The sequence below is a fragment of the Anomalospiza imberbis genome, chromosome 3, assembly GCF_031753505.1.
Source record: "Anomalospiza imberbis isolate Cuckoo-Finch-1a 21T00152 chromosome 3, ASM3175350v1, whole genome shotgun sequence".
Lineage (NCBI taxonomy): Eukaryota > Metazoa > Chordata > Aves > Passeriformes > Viduidae > Anomalospiza > Anomalospiza imberbis.
The window spans coordinates 41,213,275-41,241,143 of NC_089683.1; the positions used below are offsets into that span (position 1 = coordinate 41,213,275).

Sequence of the window (27,869 nt, forward strand, 5' to 3'; positions counted from 1 at the left end):
AGTAATTGCAGCAAACTGCCAGTTCCTTGACTCTAGAATTATATTTAACATTCTAGCACATATAGGATATCTACTCTTGTTTTCCCAGAATGCTCTGAGCTTCTTTTCCAATTCCTGATAAAGAATTATAAGAAGTCTTCAGGATACACATTTATGTAGTTTCTTTAGAGCGAAAATTTACACAAAATAACTTCGATTTGTGTAAAGGACACTGTGACTTGCATCTAAAATTGTGTGTGACATCTTGCACTGGTCATCAGTTTTTTTCATTTTGAAGGCATGACTTCACCTATTGCCTTCATTTTTAGAGAATGCTTCCTTCTATCATATTTTCATACCTGTTCCTGACTCAAGGCTTACAGAGTTCCTCCCAACGTAGCTTTTTATTTCCACTCAGAACACCTCATCCAGGAACAACAGTGATGGCTATCTTGAATAAAGGCATTGGTTCTTTTTCATGGCACTTTCTCTCTATGTTCTATAAAATACCGGTAAATACAAGTAAATGTTCCCTGGCTGTTAAAGGGAAAATAATCCTGCCAGCATCTTTTATGATATCCTAGGCAGTAAAGTCCACTTGGGAAAATTTCAGCAATCAGCTTGCAAACTCCAGTTAAAAAGAAGCAAGACCAGCTCAGGAATTTCCTGATAATAGCATTAAAAGTAGGAAGTAACAGGTTAAGAACCTCATTCTCTTTCTGTCCTAGATGGGCAGTCTACGGAGGTAGTTCTAGGCTAAAAAGTAGATTAATACAGGTAATTCAGTAGTTTTCCAGAAGTCAGCAAAGAGAGGAACGTCAGGTGTCAGCTACTCACTCTGCGTGCTTTAGGGTGGAGGATTCACCATGTGTCCTCCTAGCAAGATTGTGTCACATAAGTGATACTTAGTTGCCATTTGCTACGCCTGTTGCCTGGATCTAATTCTGAGTTTTGATCAGTTACACACAAAGAGGATAAAGGCGTGTGTAGGTGGACGAATGATATGGGAAGATAAGGAGCCAAAAGAGAATTATGGAATTTTAACCAACTCTCAGCTAAACATTATCTTTCTTTCTTACTTAGTGTAGACTTAGGTTAAGATCTTGTTAGCTGGAACACAGATAGCTAAAGCTGGCTGCTTGGTTTCTCTGAGTTATACTACTTTTGGGTAGACTGAGACAATTTTAATTTATACAAGGAAAAAACATGGTTTTGGCCAAAACACAGAGCCTAATTTTGATCTAAACAGAGGAGTTTTCCTTTCGAAAATAAAATGCTGTGCAACCAGAGGCTCACTCCATTATGACTATCAGTTGTATGGCCTAGCAATCCCTAGTGCCTGAACAAGAATGTGCAAGTCATGTGGCTCTTACACCTCAGCAGTTTGAGCAAATGCAATTCTAGCAGGTTGTGCCATTTTCTTATGCCAAAGAGGGAATGCAAGTGGGATGAAGCTCTGAAATAGAAGTAGAGACTAGGAGAATCAGGCAGGTAGGTATGACAATATGTGGTACAGACAGTAATAGGGACAGCATGTTTTTTCATTAAAAAAACATTATCATAAATTAAAACAGTAAGCATATATTAACATTTTTTTCTCTACCAAAGAGCAAGTCATACAGGATGGAACTGTTACAGAGGTAATTTGTATTTAAGTAACTGCTTATTAAATGAATTAATTACCACAAAACTTCAAGTAGTCATCAGGTCTTGACCTTAGAATGTATCTGTTACTCTCTGGGATGGAAATGAGAAATTAACAAAGGAAGTACCACCTCAAAACAGGGCAGTCACACAGTCTACAGAAACCAGTTCTGCCACTAGGACTCCTGCTGTCCCCCACTGCTGAAAAAAGGAAGTCCAGACATGTATCAGAGGGCAAAGGTCATCATTTACTGTCCAACTCACACACAGTGCAAAAATAAGTTATAGTTTATTACTCCTGTGAGAAAAGTATTCAGGAACAGATAAACAAGTTCATATTTGGAACCAAAAGTAACAGAATTTACTGAATTACGCTTAAACTCTGTACATACACAAGCTTATATGCTGTACATTGTCATAACTGTGAAGTTGAAAAATTACTAAATACAGAAATTATTTGCAATTCTCTTTCCTAGAAGGTAAAATGACAATATCTATTGATGGATTTATGGTGTGTGTATATATCTCAGAGGATATACTTATGCACACCAAGCACATATTTATTTTGAAACAGGAGTACATTGCTATACCAGTGCCAGTTGGAGACAACTGAAAGGGTACTGGGTATCTGAGGATTCACTGTCACTATTTAGAAGCCATGTTTTCCCAATCTATTCCCAGCTCTTATCAGGAAAGTGCACTGAAGCACTACCCAGAGACAGCTGGGTAGTCACTCCATTCTGGAAGGACTCTGCTTTCCAGTTAATACACACAGAAGCAACACTATTTGACAGGCTCTTGTTTGCAGAAATCTTAACAGCTGACATCCAGCCCAGTGATGGGAAGGGTCTGGACTGGATCAAAAGAAGTTGAACACTTTATATTGTTACTGTACACCAGCAAATCCAGGCACTTAGCACTATCAGTATTTCTATTCTCAATTGTTCTAGAACTATGGGCAAAAGCTTATCTTTATTATAATCAAAACCAAACTTTCCCTAGACCTCAGTAGGATAGGACATCATCTTACATTCTAACAGTACTGCATCTTAATGAACCCAGGAATTTTATGTTTGTCAAAGTGCATACTTAAAGAGAATAATTCAGATATTTATAATAGTTTAACTGAACTTCAAAGTCAAAATATGATAAATTCTCTACGAGATAAAGGCACAATATTTACAGGTACTCTTACCACTGCAGCTTTAAATAAGATACTAAATAACACTACCTTATTTGAAATTAAACTGTTAAGAATTATAGTAATAATCTTTCATAAAAAAGTAGATATGCTTGTGCATTTAGTACTCTTGATTCTGGAACCATCTGAACATGAGCATCACTAACGTACACCCACTGTCCTCCTGATGCTCCCATGGCTTCTTTTAAACCTGAAATACAGAAGCAAAAGAAATTTTTTTCTTGTCTTTCACGACATCATCAAGAAAATACAGTGGCTATTTCAAAAAGCAAGTGAAGCTTCTAACGTACAAGAATAATTCATTACTTAGATACAGTCTGCTACTCAGTTTAAAACTTACGTGTCAAAGAGCATTGTAAGAGAAATTGGTGGAAGACAATGCCTAGGAATGGATGCTGCCATGGCTTTTTTCATATATTTTCAGAAAGCCTAAGACATTTCCAGTACAGCTTGCTGAGTTTCAACAGGAAATTATAATAGAATACAACCAGTTCTGACATAGAAAGAAGGTCTTATTTTAAAAGCTGACCGGTGTGAAATTAAGAACATGAAAAGATCTAATCTGTTCTAATAATCATTGCAAGTCAAGCATAAGACTGAAGGAAACTTTGATTTCATGAATAAGGTAAAAGATTGTCTTTCTGGGAAATGAGCTTCAAATGCACAGTGATAGTACATAAGATAGAAAGGATAATGTTTGGTTCATACTTTCCCCCAGGAAGGTAAACAGTAAATATATTTACCTAACTTTGACAGCTTAACATATTCTTGCTGCTGCAAATTTTTCACTAACAGATTCTGTCCTGGAAACTTATTTCATTCAAGTCCTAGGGTGACTTTATGATGCTTGTATCCCAAATCATCTGTTCTGCATACCCATCAAGTATTAATAAGAAAGAACTAGTGTGCTGTTCTCAAAATGCCAACAGAAACCCTACACCAAACCTTGTATCTTCCATGAAAAAGATTATTGCTGTTCACATTAAACCAGAGTATTCCAGATTTTTAAGTATTAAAAAAATTCCCATCCTAAAATACGTAAGATACATAAAATGCTCAAATATTCAGAAAATATTATTGAATATAATGGATTTGACTGGTGTACTAAACCATTTTCAGATACCAAAAATGCCAAATTAAATTTTATAAGGCAAAACTACTCATCAGGATGTATTATTTTGAGTAGGAAAGAGAGAAAAGTTTTCCCTCAATTATCTGTTTAATAGCTGAATCAAAATTCCATTATTCACTCAGTTCTATATGGGATTAATAGCAGAAGTAGGATATGTATTGTGTGCAACAACAACAAAAAAGAATAATTAATAGAATCATAGGTTGGTTTGGGTTGAAAGAAACTTCAAAGATCATCTAGTTCTAACAGTTCTGCCATGGGTTAGGGACACCTTCCACTAGGCCAGGTTCTCAGAGCTCCATCCAGCCTGGCCTAGAGCACATCCTGGGATTGGGTTTGTACAACTTGTCTAAAAACCACAATTATTCTCAGCTAAAAAAATATTTGTTATAAATCCCTGTAGACAGTTACTTTTGGTTTACAGTAAAGGAAAGGAAGCTCTGTTTGTACATACCCAGAACAGTTTTAGTGGTAGAAATATGCTCTAGCAATTTCTTGGAGGATGTCCTGACTTTCACATACGCCGCATAATGACCACCTCTCATTGAGCCACTGTGCTCCACTATTCCATAAAGACTATACAGCACTCTTGCACCATCCATAACGTTCTGCATCCCCAGAAACACAAAAAACAGAAGTGAATTATTTCATGATAAATTTTACAGGCATCTTAAGTAGCTACCAGCAGTATGATTCCAAAAGAGGCAAACAGGTGTCTACAGCATTTCCAACAGTAAAATACCTCTATTACAAGTACTCAGTAGTCTTACTAATTTAGTTACCATAGAGGCAGCAATACTTGTCCTTAATACTTGTCCACCAACATCACCAGGGCATCACAGTTAACTAATATTAGCTGACATCTATGATATTCTTGATATGAATGGGATTGCACACAGTTACAGTTCTGATCTCAAGACACTATCTGAAAAATTCACTCTACAATTTAATTAAAAATCATCATTATCATCATCATCAATCCAATTTAACTTGTGGTCAAGACACCAACTGCTGAAGTACAACAAAAATAAAGATTTTAAATGGTACCTTGCAAGATGCAGCACAAAATGGTGCTAAGTCTAAAATCAATGGGAAATCCACATGCCTGTTTACTTTCCGTAGACTCAAACCAGCCTTAAAAAAAAAAAAAAAAACAAAACCAAAAAAACCTCTAAAATAAGTATTTTTATGAGGAAGCTTTTTAAAGCTAAGGTGGATCGCTATACTATTAAAATTAACCAAATCCAAGAATAAGATTTCAACTGATTTAAACTTTCTTTGATATGTTTCCAATGTAGTGCTATATGTAACATGACAGACACACAAGGGGTTTCCCTGGATACATCAGGATGGTTAAATGTACTCTGAAGGTGTTAGAATAACCACAATAAACATCAGCATGTTTCACACAGTGCTTCTACCTTCTAAAAAGGCAGTACTGGGATCCACAATGACACTTGAAGAACTGCTTGTCCACCAGTGGGGCGGAGGAATATACAAGAGGGGTTTGGCCTCATACCTGGTGGAATCTTTTCAGGTGGAGAATAAGAATAGCAGGAACTGAAGAAATCAGCAGCTGTTTCCGAGCATTTGTGTAGACACCTTCCATTTTCTTTTCTGTATTTATGAATATCAAAATAATATGTAAAGCGAAGGCAGTCATATGGAATTTTTAAAGTACTTTCTCAACATCTGACAGACTAGATCTATGCTGTGATGTTTCTGTACATATACAAAAGACAAGGGAAATTTTGGGGAGTAACAAAAATATTTTCTCCTTTTTCTAGTTAATAAATATAATCTGTGAAATCTGAGCATTATTTTAGCCAGTCTTGTGCAAATCAGATCAGAAGCTGGAATCCTGTCCACTATCTAGGTCAGCTTGCACACTGAGATACCTATATTGTCTGTCACTATAGCACCCAACTTTCCTGTTAAAACCTAAAATAAATGCATGATCCCTGGATAAAAACTGGAAGGCACAAGTCTATTTATCTATGCTAATGTCCTAATCACTAAGAGTTTATTTTTCCATTCTTCGGTTCTTTCTGCGTGACTACAAGAAAGGTCTGAGGGCTGTCTACTTCAGGAAGCTTCCTAACCTGCTAGCTTCAGCATTCAGGATTGGGATATGTGGCCTCCAAACGCCCTATGGTGCAGAAGGCACGGAACACAGGGCGCTTACCAAAAGTAGCACAGTGAAAGCTCCACAGAAAAAGGGAGCACTCCACTAGCATTTGTTTTTGCTGAAAAAATTAATTTACTGTTTTTTTGTATGTTCAAAAGAAAATAGTTCATTTGAGATATAATGGAGCACTTAATGTTTCATTGGGTGACCTCTTATATCTTTTGTTTTAGAAAGAAAAATTAAATTATTAGTTGTGAATTGATTTTTCTTTTCCATGGTGCCCATGGAACTAAGATGTTATTAAATAGCACTTACAGTCCAATGATGATTAAAGGAATGACTATAAAATACAAGTAATTTTTCTGACTTTACTCATGCTTAACTTGTATCTCTCCAGATATCTATAAATATGCAGCAAACAGGCTATTTTTTGTTATTATACGAGCTCCCTTTATTGTATTTACAAATTATCAGAAGAGCTTAAATTTTTATTCTTCTGAAATTCTATATATAAAAAAACCTCAATCCTCCAGTCCTTCTAAAATATTATTTTTTCATTAAATTTAAGTTGGTTTTCTTATTCAGTGAATTCTAACTGTCTGCTTGGGCTATACAAGCATCGAGGAAAACATTGTCACAAGAAGGTACTTCTCTCTAATCTCCATTCTAACAAATTTTTGGAATTTTTTTTTCTCTCTTCATTACAACTCTCTTTTTTCCTCTTTTCCATATATAATTACATTACTTCCCTGAATATGTAAGCGACTGGGGCTGAATATTACAGCATATATTTCAAAGCTTTGAGGATTGTAAGGAACAGAAATAGCAGCAAAGATTAGTATCGAGCAATGCGCATACTCGGTTTACAGTCATCTTTAAATTCTTTATCTTGGATAGAATAAAGATGCAAAATGAATCCTATGTTATATCTACGATTATGTTCTAATATAAAAATTAGTCTTGTTGCCATTGCCTGATGAAGTTTTAAGTTGTTACAAGCAAGTTTTGTTTGGGGAGACATTTTCCATTTAACTACAGCAAGGGGGCCCATGCTGGAGCAATGGAAGAGCAGTCAGCACACAGGCTTTGGGAGGCAATGCTGAAAATTGTCCAGAGGTACAGGCTCATTACCTGTGGAGTTGGTTTTCTTCTGATACTTCTGTTTCCTTTCTGTGCAGCTCTCACATAAAAGCTTGTTGTTCCCCATTAAGAGCTCTACAGAGGTGAACTGGTAAAGGCAGGACTGAACAGAACATTCCTTTGAGCTAGTTATGTAGCTTTGGGAAAGTGTCTGGAAAGCATTTTGAGGGTTTTGGGATAGTGAGGACTTGCCTACTGAGAACATGGAATTATTTGATAAACCTAATGCTGGATCTCCACAACTTGATTTTTTATCTTCGTTTACAGGATCGCAGAAGCTAAGCTTGGATATGGCACTGGAAATCATCTCTTCGTTGCTGTCGCTTGGCTTGTTGTGCGGCGTTTTAGGGTTTAAGTGGTTGACGCGCACACCAGACACGCTGCTGGGTGGGCTCGAAGTTGTTTGCTTAGAAGCACTTTCACTTTCTGAGGCTTCACTGTCTGCATCAAAGCTGCTTTCCGAGCGGCTGGCTTCCTTCTCACTGCCCTCCGTCTGGCTTCCATTGACAGCCGCCTCTGCACAGGGGTCTTTGGAGTACAGGACACCAGAGCTACCTTCCAGCTCAAGCTTTTTGGCTTTCTCCTGCATGATAACAGGACTTCTTTCTTCTTCCTTTTCGGAAGCTTTTCTGGCAAGCCGTCTCTCATGGTTCAATTGATTCTGTAAATTATGGCATTATTAATTCAGTAATAGAGGGGAGAAACAGGAAGCAGATTCGTAAGTAAACAAATCTTTTGAAACATGACAAATACAAAGCAAATTACCAGGGGGTTATATTCTATATTCTATATTCTTCATCTCTGATGTTTAAGATAGCTGATGTCCTTAAGATATTTTTAAACTAACTTAGGATTAGAAACCTACATCCCAGTCAGCTAAGTCAGCTTATACTTACTGTGAGATCAATACTTCCCACAACTAATTACTTTCACTTTGTGACAGCTGTAGATGGCACATTTGAAATAGTATTCACTTAATCTAATTTAAGCTTCTAAAAGGTCCTCAAGTTTAAGCTACTCCCCTGACCTCCCATGAGAGGCCTTAGTTGATGAGCAGCTCCAGAAAAAATTCAACAGGCATTTGTCATAGAATTAACTAAGGCATCCCTAGGAGGATGTTTGCTGATTTGAATATTACCTGAAGTTGACTTTTTTTTAATCAAGATTGCAAGAAGAAAAAAAGATTGCTTCCACAGAAAACTACCCCTTATAGATTTAGGAAACCAAACCCACAGAGCTGCCATAATTTTAGGTGATTTGCAAATATTCATGACTCTTTTCTTGCCTTCTTTTGTTTGGCTGCTTTCCAAAAGAAACGAGCAACTTTCCTTCTGCTTTTTTTTTTTCCTTTATTTGAATTGGATCAAAATTCCAGTGTTACCAATGGGAATCCTTCCATTCATCTCAATAGTTTGAATTTTACGCCTTTTCTTCTATAACAATTAGTTTCTGCACTACTTCTTTCTAGCCTTTCCTTTGTTTCTACCTCATGTCCTTTTTCTACTTCTGTCTCATTTTCTTCTCCTATCATTCTTTTATATTTTGTATTTTATATGTTGTATTTTATACATTGTATTTTTTCTTCACATGTGTTTAATGTGTTAGGACTTGATTCAGGAGGGTTTTTATGGTACTCAACAGAGCACAGACCCTTGCAACAGTCCCAAAAGCAACATGAATTGAAACTAGCCTGCAGATTTTTTTTTCCTTATAAATGAAACCATGTAACTGAAAGCTAAATGGTTACCAATGACTGACATTTCTCATGCTTCTAATGATGACCTAAATATTTTAAAACAAGTCTATGTCAGCTATATGTATACTAAAAAACCTCACTGACACATGTCAACATTCCCTAGAAGTTCTCAGTCACCCTAGAAACTGAGTTAACTCAGGATGACTGGTTAGTGTGAGTATTTCAGTTCTTACCTTATCTTTTGTTAAAGTGTGTTTCTTGACAATTTTGGGTTGATTATTCAGAGTACCAATAGAAGAACAATTATACTGACCAAGATCTGCCTCCTGTACACTTTTACTTTTACCTGTTCTTCCCAAGGGCACAGGTTTTGCAACCTAAGAAATTAGACAGGAAATTAGGAAAGGCAACATGTCAATTTTGTATTCCTTTGCAACCTACAGAAAAGATGAATGTAGGTGGATTTTTTCTTTTATTTTAGAAAACAGCAACCTACATAAAACTAATTAAATGGCCCCTCTGAATTGTGATATAAGGCTACTTTCTAGGATTTATTTTTAATCATAAGCTCACTGTCAGTGTCTTAGAAGGTTCAACTGAGAGCCACAAGGAATAGGAATGATACAAAATTTCTGTATGTAATACAATACAAAATAATCTATTTTACTATTGTATAAGCACATGCATAGCTGTGTGAGATGTGACTTTACCAAAAGGGACACAGGTCCCCCTAAGTCAGTCCCTCTGGCAGCCTGTGACAACAGAGCTGCCACACCCCCACCCCAATCACATTACTGGCAGCAGCACATGTCACCTGTAAAGGAAAGTGTTGACTATAAAGTAATGCCCATGCTCAAGTAAGTGCAGCAACTGCTGAACAGCCACAGAAATCACTCTCTAACAGAACCCACGAACACATGGGAGCCAGGAAGCACAAGGACCCAGATATTCAAAATTATCTTAAAGCCTTAACTCCCAGAGGCATCTGCACTCAGTGCACCAACAAAGATGAAGAATTGGTTATGAAAAAAACTGGTGCTTGGAGAAAAATACATTTTATACAGAAATAAATATTACATTAATTACTCTCCCTTAAATGTAGATGAATATATGCAGGATGGAGGAAGAACCACTCCCAGCCCACACCTACTACTCTCAAATGAACAGCCCAAGTCCTGAAAAAATAGCTTATGCTTTCAAAGGAACACAGTTCCTCTGCAGCTAATAGAGGCAATCCATAAAATGCTGAGAACACCAGAATAAATAAATTCAAATATCCATTTTTAAAGTGTCTCATCCTATAGGTAAACATCAGCCAAGGGACTCAGGTTCTCTAGATACAAATCAATACGCTAGAATCTGACTCACTGGACCTCAAAAAAAAAGGCTTAAAGGCTTATAATCATTCTATTTATGTAAGTACATACTATTAAATTAAGCTAATCAAAGGCTTAAAACTATGTATATACAGATAAATATTTTCATAAGGCTATTAAAAACAATCCACTGGAAGCAATAGTTACTTATTACATATTCTGTTTCTTACCCTCTCCTCTATTATAGGAAGTGAAAGATCAATGAAAGGTTCTTTTACTGTTGAAATCTTGAAGAAAAAGAGAAAATGCACTTAAACACAAAGAACAGTATATGGGTTTAGTACATAGCTCCCTTTATTTAATCAATTTACTATCAAAAACTATACAACAAGCTAATTACTTACAAGATGTATGAAACTACAATGAAGAACTTCCCACTAACTTTATAAAAAATTTATTAAGTTACCTCTAATTTTCTTTCTAACACCACACAAAACTTCAGCATGTAGAGGTAAAGGGCAAGGCCATTCATCTGGGCATGAACTGACTTGAAGCAGTGTGGTGTTCACTTCCTCTGTGCTCCAGATAGATTTTTCTCTGTGGTACTATTTTGCAGAAAGCTAAACTTTTAGAGTTTCCTGATTCTGGATACTTCTGCACAGGTGTTTGAGCTGTTATGCAGCAAGGACTGGTTAATGACAATTATGTGACAGGTTCTAACCTCATGCTCTCAGTTAAGATTAAGTCAGTCTTATTGGTTACAGTCAAGAGCTTTGTTAGATTTTTTGACACCATATACTAATTGGTAAAATAAATACTATTACAGGGGAAAATGTACTTGAAAAAAAAACAATTCTTTTTTTTGTATTGAGGTTTCATTTTGCCATATATAAGCTGGAAAATTCTTGCAAAGCATACCTAAAAACAATCTCTTTCAGCACTTTCCATCTGCCTTTATCGCTAAGGCACTTTATTGCTGTTCTCAAATTCCTTCCAAAACTGACTTATCTTACCTCTGAAAAGACTGTGAAAAACAAAACCTTAAAAAAGGAAGTAAAAATCATATTGTATATTTAAGTCACAGCCATGCCATCAATTGCTGTCACCATGTCCCTTCTCCTGTATTTGTGACCCCATCTTCCACCTGTGACATTTGGTACGGACTGCAAGCTTATTTTTACCTGTTGTACGAGGGACTCAGGAATGTTTAGGTTCCAGTAAAGCAATAAATGAGATCAAAAGCAGGCAGCTCTGGTGACTGCCTGACTGCCTGGTGAGCGATGTTCAAACAGGGGTTCCTCTACAGTGTCGGTTTGCATGAACAAACATGTATCAAAAATATCTTGCCAGTGCAGGCAAAGGAAAATGAATGCTAAACTCTTCCTCAAAGGGCTACAGCTAGCATATTTCCAAGTCCTGTGCAGGCAGAATATAAGAAGCCAGCAAAAATACATGAGACATGCAAAATACATACAACCTCTATTTTTTATAGGGTCAAAGTTCTTCATTGGTACTAGTAGCACATTGAAGAGTAATCTGCACATCACACACAGGGAAGTTTACCTGGCACTGCAGGACTGTGCTTAATTTTTCAGATTGATTAATTTACTTAGTCTCTATAATATGAAATAGAATGTTTAAACCAAACACAAATGTAACATTCAATTTAAAAAGTCATGCAATTAAGATTTTTCTCTGTCAAACTTAAAAAAAAATTATAAGGATCATGGAAAGCATTTATGATGGAATGTCAGTAATATTAATTATGAAAGGATTATACTGTTCATTAGGGTTATTATGTTAATTATAAAAAATACTTCAAAGAAAAAGAAGTAATTTTAGCATTTTCCCACTCATTCTAATTCAAAGTAAGTAATTTCCAATTTTCAGGTGTATCCCAGAAGAGCAGGCAGGAGGATTTATGTTTTAAAGAAGGTGTTTCAAAAATATCAAATAACACTGGCGTGTAACACATATGATTATAGAATTTGGAACCTCCAGCCTTAAGTCAGATGTAAAATCAAGCCCAGTACTTGAATCCTTTTTGAATTCAAAGGATCTCTCTTCTTAGGTTTGGGAGGATAATGCTTTAAAGAAGCAATAAATAATTTCAAATGAGAAACTTTCGATAAAGTCTTCTTTTTACATACAAACAAACAAGTATAAAATTGGCAACACAATTTTATACTTTCAAGACAACGTAATCAAACCAGTATGTGATCTATTCCACATCAAACCAAATTCCAGAATACCTACATTTTCACATTCCTCACACATGACAGTGCTAGTCAATTCACCAACAAAGATCCTATCTATGAAGTTCATCTTCACACCCTCTCTTCCATATGCTGAAAAAACATTGTCTTTTTTAAATGTGAAAAATAACACATCCAATGCCACACTATAAGTACAACAAAATTCTTTCCAAGATATATTACAAAAGCACAATTTTAAACATATTCAAAATAGTTTGAACATAATACAGTAACTAATACATCATATCCTGTGTTATCTCAACATTTAAAAATATTTTATTGAGAAGGTTCCCTTTTATCCTTCCCTTCCCCATCTTCTGTAACAGAGTAATAATATTGTATCTCTTAAGAAGAAGCTTTTTAAATCTCAGGGGTTTTTTTAATAAATAATATTGCATTGCCTTGATATAGACACTGGGGTAAGCAGAGAGATTTTCACCCTTTCGAAATGGTTTTTGCAACTGTAAAGCTCTAAAACATAACAAAATCCTTTTCTAATATATCTTTATGCCTTAACTTTTGCAGATTTGGGAAGGATGACTTACAAAAGATCTTAATCATTAGGACTTTAATTAAAACAAAATCCCCCAAATTAGAACTACCGAATTAACAAGCACATGGAAAAAAACCCCACAAAAACCTCTTCTTTTGTAAAAAAAAAACCACCTTCTTTAGAAACAGCTGCCTATCTTGATTTTGAAATTGTATTTACAGTGCTCACAGTACCAGTCAACTGACAGAAATCAGTTTTATTTATGGAAAGTGGTCTCTCTGAGTATAAATAATTATGACTATGTAACAAATTTAGAGCAGGCTATTTTAGAAAACAAAATTAAATTCTACCTATTATTAAGAGATGGATTAACACTGGGGAGCCTTTCTCCTGGATATATAGATGCAAGTCAGCACACACTAAGCTCTCTACACTTTAGGTATGCACTAGGCGGCACTAAAGTAACACAGAATAAAGTCTGGCCATTACAGCACTTCAGATCTCCTGTTCCCAATAGGCAGTCTTGAAGAATGGTATTTAAAGACTAGTGCAGTTTTAATAGTTTTCAATAAGGAGTTGCATACCTTTGACTTTTCTTCTAGTTTCTTCATCTGCTGTCTTAGTAGTTGGGTTATTGAATGCTTTTAAGATACCAGTTTGTATACGCTAGAAGTAAAAATAAAACCAAGTATTTTAAGTGTAAACATTCTAAAAACTAGTCATGTATGATTAGATTTTATTTTGTCTTATTTCCATAAAGTAAACATAATCTAATATTGTAAAACTATTGTTGTTATTCACTAACAATGTCAAAACTACATGAGCTTAACTTTAGTAGATAATCATCCAAAAATGTCCTTCCCTTAAAAGGGAACCATCATAGGGCACTTCACAGGTTACCAAGAAACAATGAGATTTTCAGTGAACTAATGCTATCCATTTCTCCCACTGCGAATGGACGTACACTGATTGACTAGGATACAAAATACTTGGAAGGCAGCTAAGAGTCATTCACTAGCCAAGCTTCAGTGACTGCGTTCTGGCAGTATTTTATCACTTCTGTTTATTTTCTAACACTGCCAATTCCAGGGGTATATTAGAAAACCTTAGAAGAGAAAGAAAACTTCTTACAAATTCACGTAAATGTTACCAACATTTACAAAAAAAAAAAAATCCTAAAAACTACAGTTTTGAAAGAAGGATCAGAAAGAAGCGAATTAATTAATGAGCTGTAGCTGCCCCTCCAGACGGGGCGCTTCCCCCTGCAGTTATTTCTCAACTGCCTGGAGGTGAAGAGGCATTGTATTCCTGGCAGCAGAACCGCATGGGCTGGCAGAAAAGCTCAACCTCTGACATGCTGCAGAGAGGGAAGCAGGAAGATGAATCAGGTCCCCTGACTCTAACTACCATGCATGACCTGTGCTTTCCCTTTTCCTGGCAAATGTCCTGTCTCTCTGATCCACAGACTCCAGTAACATGTATGAGTCTCCCTTGTCGGTGTGCAAATGACATTTATAATTAAATACTGAAGTGGCACTTAGAGCACAGTACCATCCTAAGAGACAAATACCAAACCTTCTGCAAGCAACTCAAACCCGCTGTCCTAACAGGAAAAGATTAATAGATGGCTCTAGTTTCCAGGCAGCAAAGCACACTTCCAAACCACATATCACTGTAGTGTGAGGGTGACAGACAATGTCAGAGGTTTGGTTTCCAGTTCAGGCACCCATCAGACCAAGTCATACTCCGACCTTATGAGCATGTGACCTGGCTTGTGAATTAACTCCCGCTGCCCTGAGCTCAGCTTTGTTCATCTTAAAGCCAACAATATACTAAAAGGATTAATCAATAGGTAATTCATGAAGTTGAGCACCATAAATGGGTTTAGGGCCATAAGCAACCCTTTTGTTGGGATTAGCTCGTTGAACCATTTATTTAGGTCAAAGAAAGACATAGTCTTTGAATGGGCAGGGTGCTGTGGACAATGGCAGCAGACATTAATCAATTAGCAGCAGGGTTCAGCCACTTCAGGCCCCGGTGTGAAACCATCTCCAGCCCACATTGCTGGAGACAGCAGACACTATGTCATCTTTATTGTTATATGGCCAAGCTTTTAGCTGAAAAGTCCACTTGTGTACACTTTCTAACTTTTTTCTTCAGGAATATGAAAAAGTTCAGCACTGGTGTCAGATACAAACACAAAGCCACACAGAAGAGGAAAAAGTATAACAGGATTTTTGGTTAACTCCTGTAACTAATGTTATGTTATGTATTATATGTATTTCTCATCAAAGCTAAGGGTTTAAAAACAACTAATCCTGACAGAAGTAGGGAAGCAGGGATGGCCAGGCTCCTGCCTGTGCCCAGATGGTTGTCTACCATCTACAGACCTGAAACATGAGATAATTAAAAAAAACACCAGAGAGAGGGAGGGGGAGAGAGCTTTTACTAGTGCTGTCGGTGGCAGAGCACCCCGAGGTGATAAAGATGTGTTTGCAGTCATGCACCATTAGGGCAGCAGGGGGATGTAATTGCAGGGCAGGGTGGCACCCACGTCTCTGCCTGTTGATGGAGTGGCAGAAATACTACCCAAAAATCACTGTAAATTCTTACCATCTTCCATCACTCTTTTGAGGTAGGTACTGTAGCTGTCACTGCTCTCTAATAATAAATGATTCAAAAGGCAAATGCTAATGCAGGTTATTGCAATGATGGCACATCCACTGGTGAAGCTGACAGAAGACTGACTTGAGGGGAAAGCACAAGCACCTCCTGGAGAAGCAGCTTAGTTGTTGCAATAATCCTGCTTTCTGTGATTCCTCCTTTGTCAAGAAAACATAGTTTTCACCTTTTATTACATGAAAATAAAACAAACAATAAAGTTTCCCTCTGCTGCAAAAATGTAACCACTGTTTTCTAATTGAAGTCAGCTGCTTCTGTTGTGTGCCCTGTTCAAGACATCATTTTCTAAGTGTGTGTGTCAAGGTTTGACTGTTTCTTCTTGCAGTTCAGATCTGTTTGTAATCAAGAATGCTGACAAGACCAATAAATATTCACATTCTGGCAGGATGGGGATTTGTTCAGTTCTACTGTAGTGCCAGAAACCAGGCTCAGACACAGCTTTACATCTTATCTGTGAGATAATTCAGCTCAGCATCACAACATCCATTGGGTTACTAAATGAAAGGGAAGAGGAAGTACTTTGGTCAGTACAAGATTTAAGGCCTTCCTTTAGAGGAGGCCTAGAAAAGGCTATTTACCACAAAGTATCATCTGAAAAGAAGGGTCCAAGAATAAGTCAGACAGATTAAATCTGATATTGTCAAAATAGCAACCAAACACTCCCTTTCTTGCCTGAACAATGTAGGAAGCACAATTAATGAAGGAAAAGAAACAAAAAAAACTGACACAGAAATGTTTTCAATATAACAAACTCATTCTATACTTCACATACTTGGATGTAGATTTTAAGCAATGAAAAGGAGCACCTTAGTGATAAAGCAAGGAGTTCTTCACACTTTCAAGAGACACAAGAAACTCTGCAAGATTTTCCCCCCTCCCCCCACAATTTTAATTTAAAATTTTTGGTTACAGTTCTGGGCAGGCCCATAGCTAAGAACTGCTAATTTTTGATCCAAAGCTTTAAAAATTCACTTTGCCAGCTAATGCAGAGGTCCTACTTTTACTTTCTTGATGTCTCAGATGTCCTTTTTTTCCTCCTTTTCCTTTTTTTTAAAGGCAAACAACTTGGATTCCTAAAGTTATCATGTTCTACTTATCATATTCCTCCTACTAACTGAAACTTTGATTCCAATCAACTATTTTAATAAATCAACATGAACATAATTAAGTATCTTTCCAAAAAGTTATTTTCTCAAGATAATGAAAATAGACACTCCTGCTTCACTACGTACATCTTTAAAACATTGGGAGCATGAAGAACATTGAAGCAACGACTAGTAGTTCACTTTTAAAAGACACACAAAATACATTACTTTTGTCTCCTCGATCCTGATTGCATCCAACAGATAGTGCAGAAGCTCCTGGCTGTCCTGCTGCTGGAATCCCTTAAATCGAGGAGCCCTATGAAAGAAACAGTAAAGAATTTTAAATTATCTTGGATGATTCTTAACAAGACAACGTCAACATCAGACACTTTGCTGGGATACAAATAGGTACAATCCCTGCAGAACCTCAAGGGGCTTTAGGAAGCTCCTGGTGCAGCAGGCAATTTCGCCAACAAGGCTGCACTTTAACCTGGGTTGCAGTTTGACTCTATGGAGTAAGGCTTGACTAAAATACAGATTTGCCAGTAGAGTCTCATCTATGCTAGCAGCCCCTTCCTGACAGACTACACCAGTACTTCTGTACCACTAGACATTCCCAATGTCATGGAAGAGAGAGAAGGAAGATTTTCCAAGTGCTTAACCTCCTTTGTTATCTCACCCTTTTCTTAATTGAGGAGAAATCTCAAATGTGCACAAACAATCCTTTTAGACCACCAGCAGCATCTGCATCACCCTCAGAAGCCCGAAATGGAAAAATGTCTCTTTCTGACTATGCTCCCATTTACACTGGTGATCTTTTAGGCAACTGCACAGGGGTAATGCTGCATCAGTTCTGAGACAGCCATTCAGTAGCATCAATCACTACTATTCAAGAACTGTTGAATTCTTTTTTTACTATTCACAGCATCTAAATGTACTCTAAATTTCAGGCATAGATTACATAGAAATTAGAAAAAATAAACTTATGAGTACATGGATAGATCCTTAAGGTGATTCTTAAGGATAGATCCTTCTCCTTACCACAGCCAGAAGGCTCCCAATAAACAGTTTGAATCTTCAGGGTCTTGCAACCCCAAATGAATGAAAAGTATTCACTATTAACACATCTCTGTTCACATTAAGTGTAGCTGACTGGCCAAACTATACCTGTCTTTCCTGGCAGGTTACTCTTTAGATCTTTAATTACAGTCTTGAACTACTTAATCTAAAATGAGATTCCACAGAATCACAAGGGGTTGGAAGACACCATTGGAGGTCACCTAACCCAACCTCTGTGACCAAGCAGGGTCCCCTAAAGCAAGTTGCTCAGGATTGCAACACGTAGGTTTCTACATTTCCAGAAATGCCACCAAATGGCAGCTGTGACTCTTGCTGCAGACTGAGGTGAGCACACGCGGGCCTAACCATGCACACCCCTTCCAAAATCTAGCACAGGGGACAACTGGAGTAGCATAGCTCAAACAGGAGTTTTATCAAACTGGCAGAGCAGCCAGAAAAACCAACACTCACTCAGCTCCTCAATTTTATTTAACACACATTGAACCAGTTTGCACTCTGAGCTGTGCATTGCATGCTGTGGCTAGCTAGTACACAAAGCTGCAAATAAATGTTGGTATTTCCCCTGGCACAATGATCTCACTTGTCCAGTAGAGCTCTTCAGCTGTTCAGGGTTCTCGAGGGTTAGTGAGGCTTCCATCCCACTCATATACTAAAGCTGCTCAGATTTGCCCTAGAAGTTTATGCTTTTGGACAGAAGAAATTAAAGGTGATCAGAAAACACCCCAGATGTGCAATGTTCCTACAACAGAAAAGTGTAAACCTGGGCAAGGTGTCAAGACACCAAGTTAGGGCACAGCAGACACGGGCTACAGACAGGATAGTGACACCAGGGTCTCAGCTTTGAACTGCTTCCCGCAGGCACTTTGGGGTGTAACTGGGGAAGGACTGAAGGTGACAACTCAAATGTCTAAGGTCAATGCCTAAAATTAAGTGTAACAAATCGGGACCTGCATATGCAAAACAACATGTTCACATTTACAAATAAGATACTTTCACATTTGAGCTTCATATCTAGTTTTTGAAACAAAGTTGACAATATCCCTAGTTTAAAATGATGTAATGATGCTACTGTACTGTGAGGCTTACTATAAAATCTGGAATCAGTAGAGGGTGACTTTATTAAGCCTTCTTTTGAAAGTGATTTTTTTTTCATGAGCAAGTCAACCTCAAATTTTAAAAACTGAAATAATCTTAAAAATTAAATATTTTGTTTAATATTCCTAAAATGCCACCTTTTCTTCTATTAAAATCACATGGTTTATTTCTAATCAATTTGATTATAAATTGCAAATACTTTCTAAAAAGCACTGAACCTTTATTTTGGTTCCAACAAAACACTCAATATACATTAAAAAAATAAATCACATATGTAGCTGCATGCACGTTTGCATGCAAGCACAATTTCACTTTTCAATTTGCCAAAACAGTTTTCTCTCACTGAATGTCCAGGAATCTGAAAAAACCCAGATGCCAAAATCAGTTTAATTCTGAGAAATTTGGTTAGTTAGCCAGAGTATTATCTTTAATTTATGAGAAATTTCTTGTTTTCCTGAAGCAGTGAGAATCAATGAGAGTATTCAGCCCATCTCCTCCAATACAGGCACATTAATAGCTCCACTATAGCGAGAAAACCCTCCACATATACACGTTCTGGATCCTGGTACTAATACGGATTTTATTACTTTTTGGCAACAAAAGCAGGACGTCTTCAAGAGACACTATAATAAAAGGGAAGAAAAAATAATAATTACTTGACAAAGGAGCAAGTAAAAATTCCATAACTGTTACAGAAGGGGTTTTTTTTTCACTGCAGAGGCACCTCAAAGAACAAAATCTGCAATGCAAATCAGGAATAAGCCCCACACATACTTTTTGTTACTGCAGTGTAACCTCCCACTGATGAATATACAAAATTCATTTCAGGTGCAAATTCATTTCCTAATTTGTATTTCAAAGTAAAATAATTTACCTGCATGTTCCACACAGTTTTATTAGCTTAAATTAGAGAAGAGGAAATTAACTCAGCCATGGAAGTTTTTCATTTTGGTTTGTTTTGGGGTTTTTTCATTTTATTAGAACACGGTGCATTTACAAGCACAAGATTATTTAGGCTTCTCAGGGCCTGTACTAAATTTATAGGCCTGATTTTAATGGAAACAAGGATAATGGGAATGTAACAGCTACCACTTTAAAGGTGAATTGGCAAGGAAAGTGACTTGTAAAGATTCCCTGTAAGGCTGAGTCATTTTCTTGGACTGACAATTTATATCATTGTTAACACTGCTTAAAATATATTTAATCTGTCATTCATGTACAAAGCATGCTATGTAAAGTTGAATATAATTCTAAATATCTCATGTTTTGTGAAAAAGTATTTGAAATTAGAGCATTTGTTTTGGACAGGGGAACCACAAAGGAAACCGAAAAATAACAATAAAAAGAAAGGAGGGAATTTTACGCCTCATAATGCATTTACTGGAAACTTCCGACAGTATTAAACCAGTATGAGAGAAGAAAAAATAATTAATCCATGCTGATACACAGAAATCTGACAACTAAAAGATGTGTGCTCTCGTCTCCTTGAAAATATGCTTCAAGCAATATCCTTGGCAAAAGTGGGGGACTTGGAGATGGTTGGTTGAGTTGACCGCTCACAGATGTGCTGACATATGGAAGCCAGTGCCAATGCGATACAACCTGTTGTACAGTGTCAGCAGGATAATGACAGAACAGGTTGAACTCCTGCTAATGGCCATAAGTGGTGAAGGACAACTGTGACATCTACTAGCCTCTCGTTGCTCATCTGGAGACCAGTTGTAATTGCCTGACTGTCAGTTAAAAAAATACTCTTCATGATGATCTACTTCCTAGAATGCTGCAATAACAAAAACTACACGGTAACACAGTATTTTAAAAAAATAATAATTTTAATTCCTATATTATATTAATTTGAGGGAAATTAGGCTATGCTTTAAAAGCAGAACTGGGATACAATTAAAGTCATTCAATCATACTGCACAGAGCTGACAGACTTTTACTGTTTTTAATAAAAATCTTCTCCAAAGTCATCCTTTCAAGAATTACTATCTCTGTGCAGAAAATAGCCTAATACCTTGGAAAATTTTAGAAACAACAATAAGCACTTGGAAACAGAAAACAGAAGATACTAGTTGATTTTTTCTGCAAGGCAACATGCACAGGAATCCTTTAATGTAGTACATTACACTACAGAGTTCTGCTTGGTAGGAGGTGCTTAGGAGGAGCCCGGCCAAACATGGGCTTGCCTCCACATGCAAGTAACAGATTACACCAGGCACAACTGTACTATCTCAAGGGCATGGATAGACAGCACTTAGCTCTCCTTTGGATGTACTGGCTGATTTATTTCACCTTTTTTGTCTCACCTTCCCCCAATAGGGAAAATGAGATACCTCTACTTTCTTGCAATGTGCCAGATCTAGTCTTCCTTCCTTTAAGTCCTGCTAAGATTTCCAATAGCACTCTGCTCTGACAGCAAATACCATAGGTTAGCCCTATAAAATGTTAAAAAACCTCTTTTTTTTTTTCCCCTGGCTCTAAATCTGTTGCTTTTCAGTTTCACAGACAGCTCCTTGAACTCTTATGAGGACAATTAAAGAAGCACAGCTAATTTATCATTCATTGTTTTCTCTTACTGTCATGTCTTCTTTTCATGTTCTCTCCTGCCTGAACTCCCAATATTCAAGTCTCTTGACATAAAGGCTTCCTGTTTTTGTTACCCCTCCCTAAATTCTGGTTAACCGAAATGGAGAATACACTGCCAATGTACTTAATAAAATTACTGGCTTTCTTCTTCATTTTGTCTATAAACTCTGCTTACCCAGCTCACCAATACCACACACTGAAAATGCCTGTGTTCTCAAAAATGCTACACAGGTCTTCCTTCTGAGCAGAAGTGAACATAAAGCTAAGGAACACGTATAGATGATTTCTGCCTGCACACACTTTTACATGCAATTTGTTTACTTTGCATTCATAAACTTATTCATAAAATTATGAAAAATCTGACAAAGTTTGCTGGAAAAAAAAAAAGACATGCAATCTCTCAACTGCTGCTGCCCAGAAAAGCTGTAATCTCCTCTGCCAGAGCTCCTCAACATGACACAGCACCACCAGCAAGGCACATGGAGGCATATGACAAGGACACAAAATAATTCCTAACTACTGGTCAAGGAAACAAACTGTGTGTTCTACTGCTATTATACTTACATGGTAAAAGTCAAATGGGAAAAATAAACAAGCAAAAAAAATCTTTTCTAAGAAGATTATTTTTCAATAATATTTCATTATTTTTCAATATCTTCTTAGATACAGCAGTATTATTTAAAAAGAAAAGGCTCAAAAAGACTCCTTAATGAGAAAAATCCTGTTTCCTTTATCTCTTGTATCTTGTATAACATTACCTTAGTTTTCCTTAGCATTTCCTCTCAGAAGTGATAAATGTGGAACTGTTTAGGTTTCCCCTCCGAAACTATCATTCTGTTAATATCAACAGTCCTAACCACACATGACCTCCATTCTGGCAGTCCCACCTCTGCCTTCAGTTCTACTTTTTGCACATGAGAAGGAAGGATGAATAATGGTCTTTGAAGAATAAAGACCTATGTAGATTTTGTGAACACCAATAAAATCTTTGTTAGGGAAGTGTTTTTTCCTGCATGGTAATGTAGCAATAATATATCACTATTAATAATTATTTAATGGAGGTTTGAAGCAGCTAAATTCTGTAACTCCTTTCTAGACTTATCACTTACATGCTGCAACATTTACTTGCTACACAAAACTAAGCTTTCTTCCACCAATAAAATTACTCAGTCATAACAAATAAAGGAAATAACATGTATGTCCTCTTAATACATCAGTGTTGCATTAGTCACTAAGTCTCCAGATAAGTCAGAAGTCTGCAGTCCTGATATTCAGCATAGTGGAAAACCAACAGAAGGGCCCCGTAGCTATGCTCACAATCTGTCCTCACAAAACATCTGACAGCTGCAACACTAACAAAATTAACAGTGGATGAATTAGTACCAGACGCTAAACATTTGCTATAGAAAGACTCATCCACTTCTTTTCTTCTTCTCCCCTTCTTCAACCTGGCTACTCCACCACTTGATAATTAACACTTGATATCACCTTTTTCTTTTGTTATTTAATAAAAAAAAAGAGCACCTTTCATACACAAGATTATGAACTTCACACCATGATCTCCTCAGACTCTTAAAGAAGCAGTTTGCAGTTGAAAATGACTGCGTTCCAGTTCTCTTACTACTTTTGAGCAGTGAACATGTATCCACTTGGAGGTTTTTGGGATCCCACTCAGGGACAAGCCAGAGCTGCAGCTGAACAAGGCAGCGTCTGCACCCTTTTCTATCCTATACTATCTGTACAATCTACTTCATAAATTCTTTACTGAATAAAGGTATGGTGATATACTGTATACTTGCACTGAGACAGCAAGTTCTGTGATGGGAAAAGAATGAATTAAAAAAAAAAATAGAAAAAGAGGTTGCAACTGGAGTCAGCAAACTTTTATGTAATATATATAAACCCAAAACATTACTATCAGAATAGTAATGCCCTTCCCCATGTCCTTCTCCCTGGTAGCTGTGTCAGTGTAGTTCTTCCTTTTACACATTCATCCTGTCATCTCTTTAGGAAACTTGGTGTTTGAGCTTTGCTTGCTGAATTAAAAGAGTATGTGCTAATGCAATATGAAGACCACAGGTAGTGCCTGCCTCTAGGATTACTTCATTAACACAACCTCTTGGCAGCCCTCAAGAAGCAGTTTTACAGAGAACGCTGCAGTAACACAGACTTCTTCCTAGCTGAAACTCCTGCATTCTTGCCCTGCTCTCTCTTACATTTCAACTTCAATGAAAAACAAAAAGCCAACTTGAAAACAAAAGAAAGAAAAAGGCTTTGTAAAAATGGCATGACAGAACACTGCATTCATACTGTTAAAGCTAATAAGTAGTAAATGTGTTCTGTTTGCAAAGATAAAGATTTCCCATTCTCCTACTATTACCACTGCACACTGCTGAATTTTCTGAAACCCTCCCTTTCTTGCTTGTGTCGCCAACAATGAGAAAACAATCCAAAGACCAAAACCTTCTGTCATACCTGTCCAGCCCCTTACTGCCCTTGAACATCTAACTTCTCACTAACAGGATGTGGCTGACACTTCTGTTTTTGATAGTAGAGCTAGTAAAGGATTTGTGTCTAAGTGGTGTACTGCAAAGATAATGAAAGTAAGAAGTAGGGATGAAGGCAAGTGATGGTAGGAGCTGGCAGATTTATGTCTAAACAGCAAAAGTCTGCTGACCACATTAAAATGCTTCAATTTGAGCTGCTAGTTAAAGTGCATGCACATCTTAATGCTTAAAAAACAACATCTGAACAACTAGATAGCTAAGATTTAATACTGACATCGCTCAATGACTACAAACACACAGAGCAGACACAAAATACCTGTCACTTCTAGAAATACCATGCCATCTGAAGTGCACTGCATTGTGATTATTTCACAATCAATTTGCTAAGGTAGGCTTCAAAACATGTTTTACATCATTTTTTCCCTTCAATCCTTAATACTAACTGGGAAAAAACTGCTAGTATTATTTAATAATTTTCCTTCCATTTCTCAGCCAAATTTAATTCTTACACTCACATTTTTTGAGAGAGCCTTGAAACACAAGGAGGAGTGAGAAAACAATATAGTTTTCTTCCCTATATATTTTTCTTCCAGGTAGATAATGCTAAACAAAGAACACTGCTGTTTGACCCAAAAATGCTGTAAGGTAACTTTACACACATTTCCTTTTACAGCTCAAAAGAATCAAAAGGAACACAAGTACAATAGGAAATAATATTATATTAAATTTCTGAAGCTGAATTTTGAGGATAAAGAAAAGGCAATGACTTGTTTCTTTACAGAATTAAATTGTCCCTGCTCAATTTGAAAAGCTTTTGTTTCTTTCTACCATATTTTAAATCCATTCCTGCTCAGTAAGGTTGTCCTGGAACTCCGTGGTAGGAAGCTGCAGCTTTCCTCCTAACACTCCTGCTGCAGAATGTTTAAAGTTCCATGCAGTAATACTGTAGCAAATAAACTATCATGCAACATTATTCTTTTTAAAATATGAGATTCAGATATACCATCCTGCAGTTACTCTGCTTCTACAGATTCTGTTACTAGTAATTCAATATTTAAATATTTGTATCAACTTTCAAGTAGGTCTTCTACAGGTGTTTTTAAAAGTAAGATTGTTTGCATCATAATTTAAAGTACCTACAAAGCACCACTGTAAACATTTTCCACACCAAGAAACAGGAGTTTCTTTAGGGCTTGTAAGCTCTTTGCAATCTGCAGCCATATGCCATTTCAGTACTGCTTCAAGTCCTTACTTGTTAGACCCTTTTTAATTTTGAATTGATGCCAAGGTTAGACATCATAGCAGAAGTTCCCCATTTAAAATCTTATTCTTTTTTACAAAATACCTACGTACACTTTGTAGTGTTAGCACAGCTTTATGTTAACAAACAACAGAAACTGGAAGGTAGTTCTATTTTCTTCAGTTTTACCATGCCCTCTTCTGTCCCCTCACACTCAGTTCGAAGCCCGTTGAATGTCCGTGGTTATGAACTGGGCCACACATTACACAGAGAGCAGGTACAACCCCAGCACGCAACAAGGAGTCCTTCAACTTTAAAACATGAAGGAGATGTTTTCTGGACTGCCTAGTAAAAATCTAACAGTTTCTTTAGAAAGGCCAACAGACATTGCACACTTAGAAACACATCACTGGAAACTAAAATTAAAAAAATAAGTGAAAGATGAGCTTGAGGACACAATACATACTTTTGACAAAGCTGGCTGAACAGCACTTTAGGAGACAGAGGACCTTTTCCAGCCTCCCTCATGCTGTGAAGGAACAAGAACATTGCTGAAGTCAAAGGTCCCGGGCTGGACAGGTTTACCACCAAAGGATCCTTCAAAAACAAACGTAAATTACACATCAGATTTCAAAAGTAATGACACAAGACTTCTTTCAAGTTACTAGATACATGATAACGAGCAATGTAACTTCCAGTCTTAAGAATGTTTCAGGGTGGTTTTTTTTTAAATGTTGATATCACCCATTTGATTGAAATAATTTAAGAGCAGGCTTATTATTTAAGGAGTAATAGTTGCAAAACCAAACAATTCCTGGTGGCAACCAATAGCTTTGGAAACAGGCATGTCAATGAGCCAGTCTGGTTCTCACAAGAACAGGCAATCTTTGTATTACCTGCTTTACTCCTACCCTCACATGCACTGAAATTCATCTGGACTGACAACCCAGGTGACCACCTCCATGGGCCAGCCTAAGATTGTGCTCAGTGGCTCTCTGCTACCCAACCTCAGGAATGGGGCATCCAGCTTCTCTGATCTGTGAGCCACACACTGAAATTTCCACACATCTGGCAGCCACAGAAACACAACCTGTTCCTCCACAAACCAGGTGCTGTGAAGGTACCAGCAGTGGTTCACAGCAAGGGCTGCTGGCAGATCCCACACGTCCCCTGTGGCACTGAGAGACAGGCACAGGGTGCATCCTGCAGAGCCCCTCTTGGTATGATGTTCAGCCCAGCCAGCAGGTTCTGGATCTGGAAGGATCCAGCCAGCAACCAATCAAGCCCATTTTAAAGCAGAATTTTGAAGACCTGCACTGCTTATACACCGCGTATCACAACAACCACAGACCACCAGCTCTCCCTAACATGCTCCAAGGTTCCTGTGTGCCCCCAGTGCTCCCTTCTAGCCGGCCTGACTCTCAGAGAAACAGATTACAAGTGCCAGATAAACACTTGGAGAGGGCACCTCATTGCGGATATTCTCAGTTCAGTCAGAGAGAAAAAGAGAAAGTTTTCTAACCAGGCGAGAGCCTGGGAGACAGTTGGGAAAGAATGTAAATAGTTCTCTAATCTATCTTGTTGTTCACATTGTTTATAGATATGTTCTGCCACAGTGCGTCATTCACTGCACACCAATGGTGTGAGATGTTTTTACTCTAAGACCAATGAAATTAGTCCGAATGATGTTCCCTATAAATAGAGGGGTGCATTTGAAATAAATCAGAGCTCATTCTCTTTGCCTTTGATTTGGAGTCATTTTCGTTCCCGTCCTGCTCTACAGCGACACCTCGTCCAGAAGGCAAATCCACACAAAATGTAAGCAATATGGATACACACAAATATAAAGTATTTGCTTTATATGCACTATCAAAAGGTGGGAAAAGGCCCCTTACCATGCAAGAAGCTGCAGGTTTCTACATTGCTATTAATTAGACCACTGCAGCCCTCTTATTCAATGTCAAATTCTGCACTGGCACACAAAGACCAGAAAACACAGCCTTTGCTCCAAAGACCTTATTTTCATTGTAAGCATTGTCATGAAAAGAAAAATACATCTTTCAACCTTATGGCTGTGCAAGTTACACATCAAGCATAAGCCAACACCCCACTGGCTTGCTAAGCCTTGGGGCAAAAACAAGCTCCAGACCTCTGCTGTGGCTCAGGATAACTTCGTGAAACATGCTGCTGCTCTGAACTGCCACTGGAGGAAATAAAGACAGCAGTGCACTGAATTTCACACTGTTCTTGCCTGGAGAAGCTATGAACACCACCTACAGCAACACAATGAAATCATCCTCATTTCAGAGGTATCTGAAACAGAATACCACTCCTACCCTCACTGCCACCAGAAAGTTCACGGCAAACAGCAGGAAAAAAAAAGAAAAAAATTAAGAAAAACTCTTCTGTCAACTGTTTGCTTCAGCTAGCCGAGGAAAAGGGGTATTATCTTTATTGCCAACAACATATAATGAAACCCCAAGTCTCTAAGACATGAGTGGAACAGCAGAATATTCTTTGGATAATAGCCACAGGAGACACCTTCCCATATGCCTGCAATGAGCTTGAGGACAAATTTGTTCCTCACTGAAATTTTTCTTCTCTCGT

General features: G+C 37.4%; 1 protein-coding gene across 8 annotated transcripts in view; it reads right to left on the reverse strand.

The window, feature by feature from the left end:
- Positions 1-1,893: 1,893 nt before the first annotated feature.
- The window catches only part of USP45 (ubiquitin specific peptidase 45), a 49,287-nt gene continuing 23,311 nt past the window's right edge, over positions 1,894-27,869 (reverse strand). For 4 of the 8 annotated variants that reach the window (XM_068184131.1, XM_068184130.1, XM_068184132.1 and 1 more), the window contains exons 8-18: positions 25,729-25,859; positions 16,980-17,067; positions 13,569-13,650; positions 12,493-12,584; positions 10,467-10,523; positions 9,154-9,297; positions 7,216-7,885; positions 5,476-5,573; positions 5,004-5,090; positions 4,411-4,564; positions 1,894-3,014 (exon numbers count right to left, since the gene is read on the reverse strand). In XM_068184131.1, the coding sequence (XP_068040232.1) occupies positions 2,881-3,014; positions 4,411-4,564; positions 5,004-5,090; positions 5,476-5,573; positions 7,216-7,885; positions 9,154-9,297; positions 10,467-10,523; positions 12,493-12,584; positions 13,569-13,650; positions 16,980-17,067; positions 25,729-25,859 (1,737 nt within the window). In that variant the 3' untranslated portion in view covers positions 1,894-2,880. Of the gene's footprint in view, positions 3,015-4,410; positions 4,565-5,003; positions 5,091-5,475; positions 5,574-7,215; positions 7,886-9,153; positions 9,298-10,466; positions 10,524-11,154; positions 11,277-12,492; positions 12,585-13,568; positions 13,651-16,979; positions 17,068-25,728; positions 25,860-27,869 lie in introns of those variants that run through there. The other 4 variants (XM_068184133.1, XR_010997152.1, XR_010997151.1 and 1 more) reach the window with 4 other exon arrangements.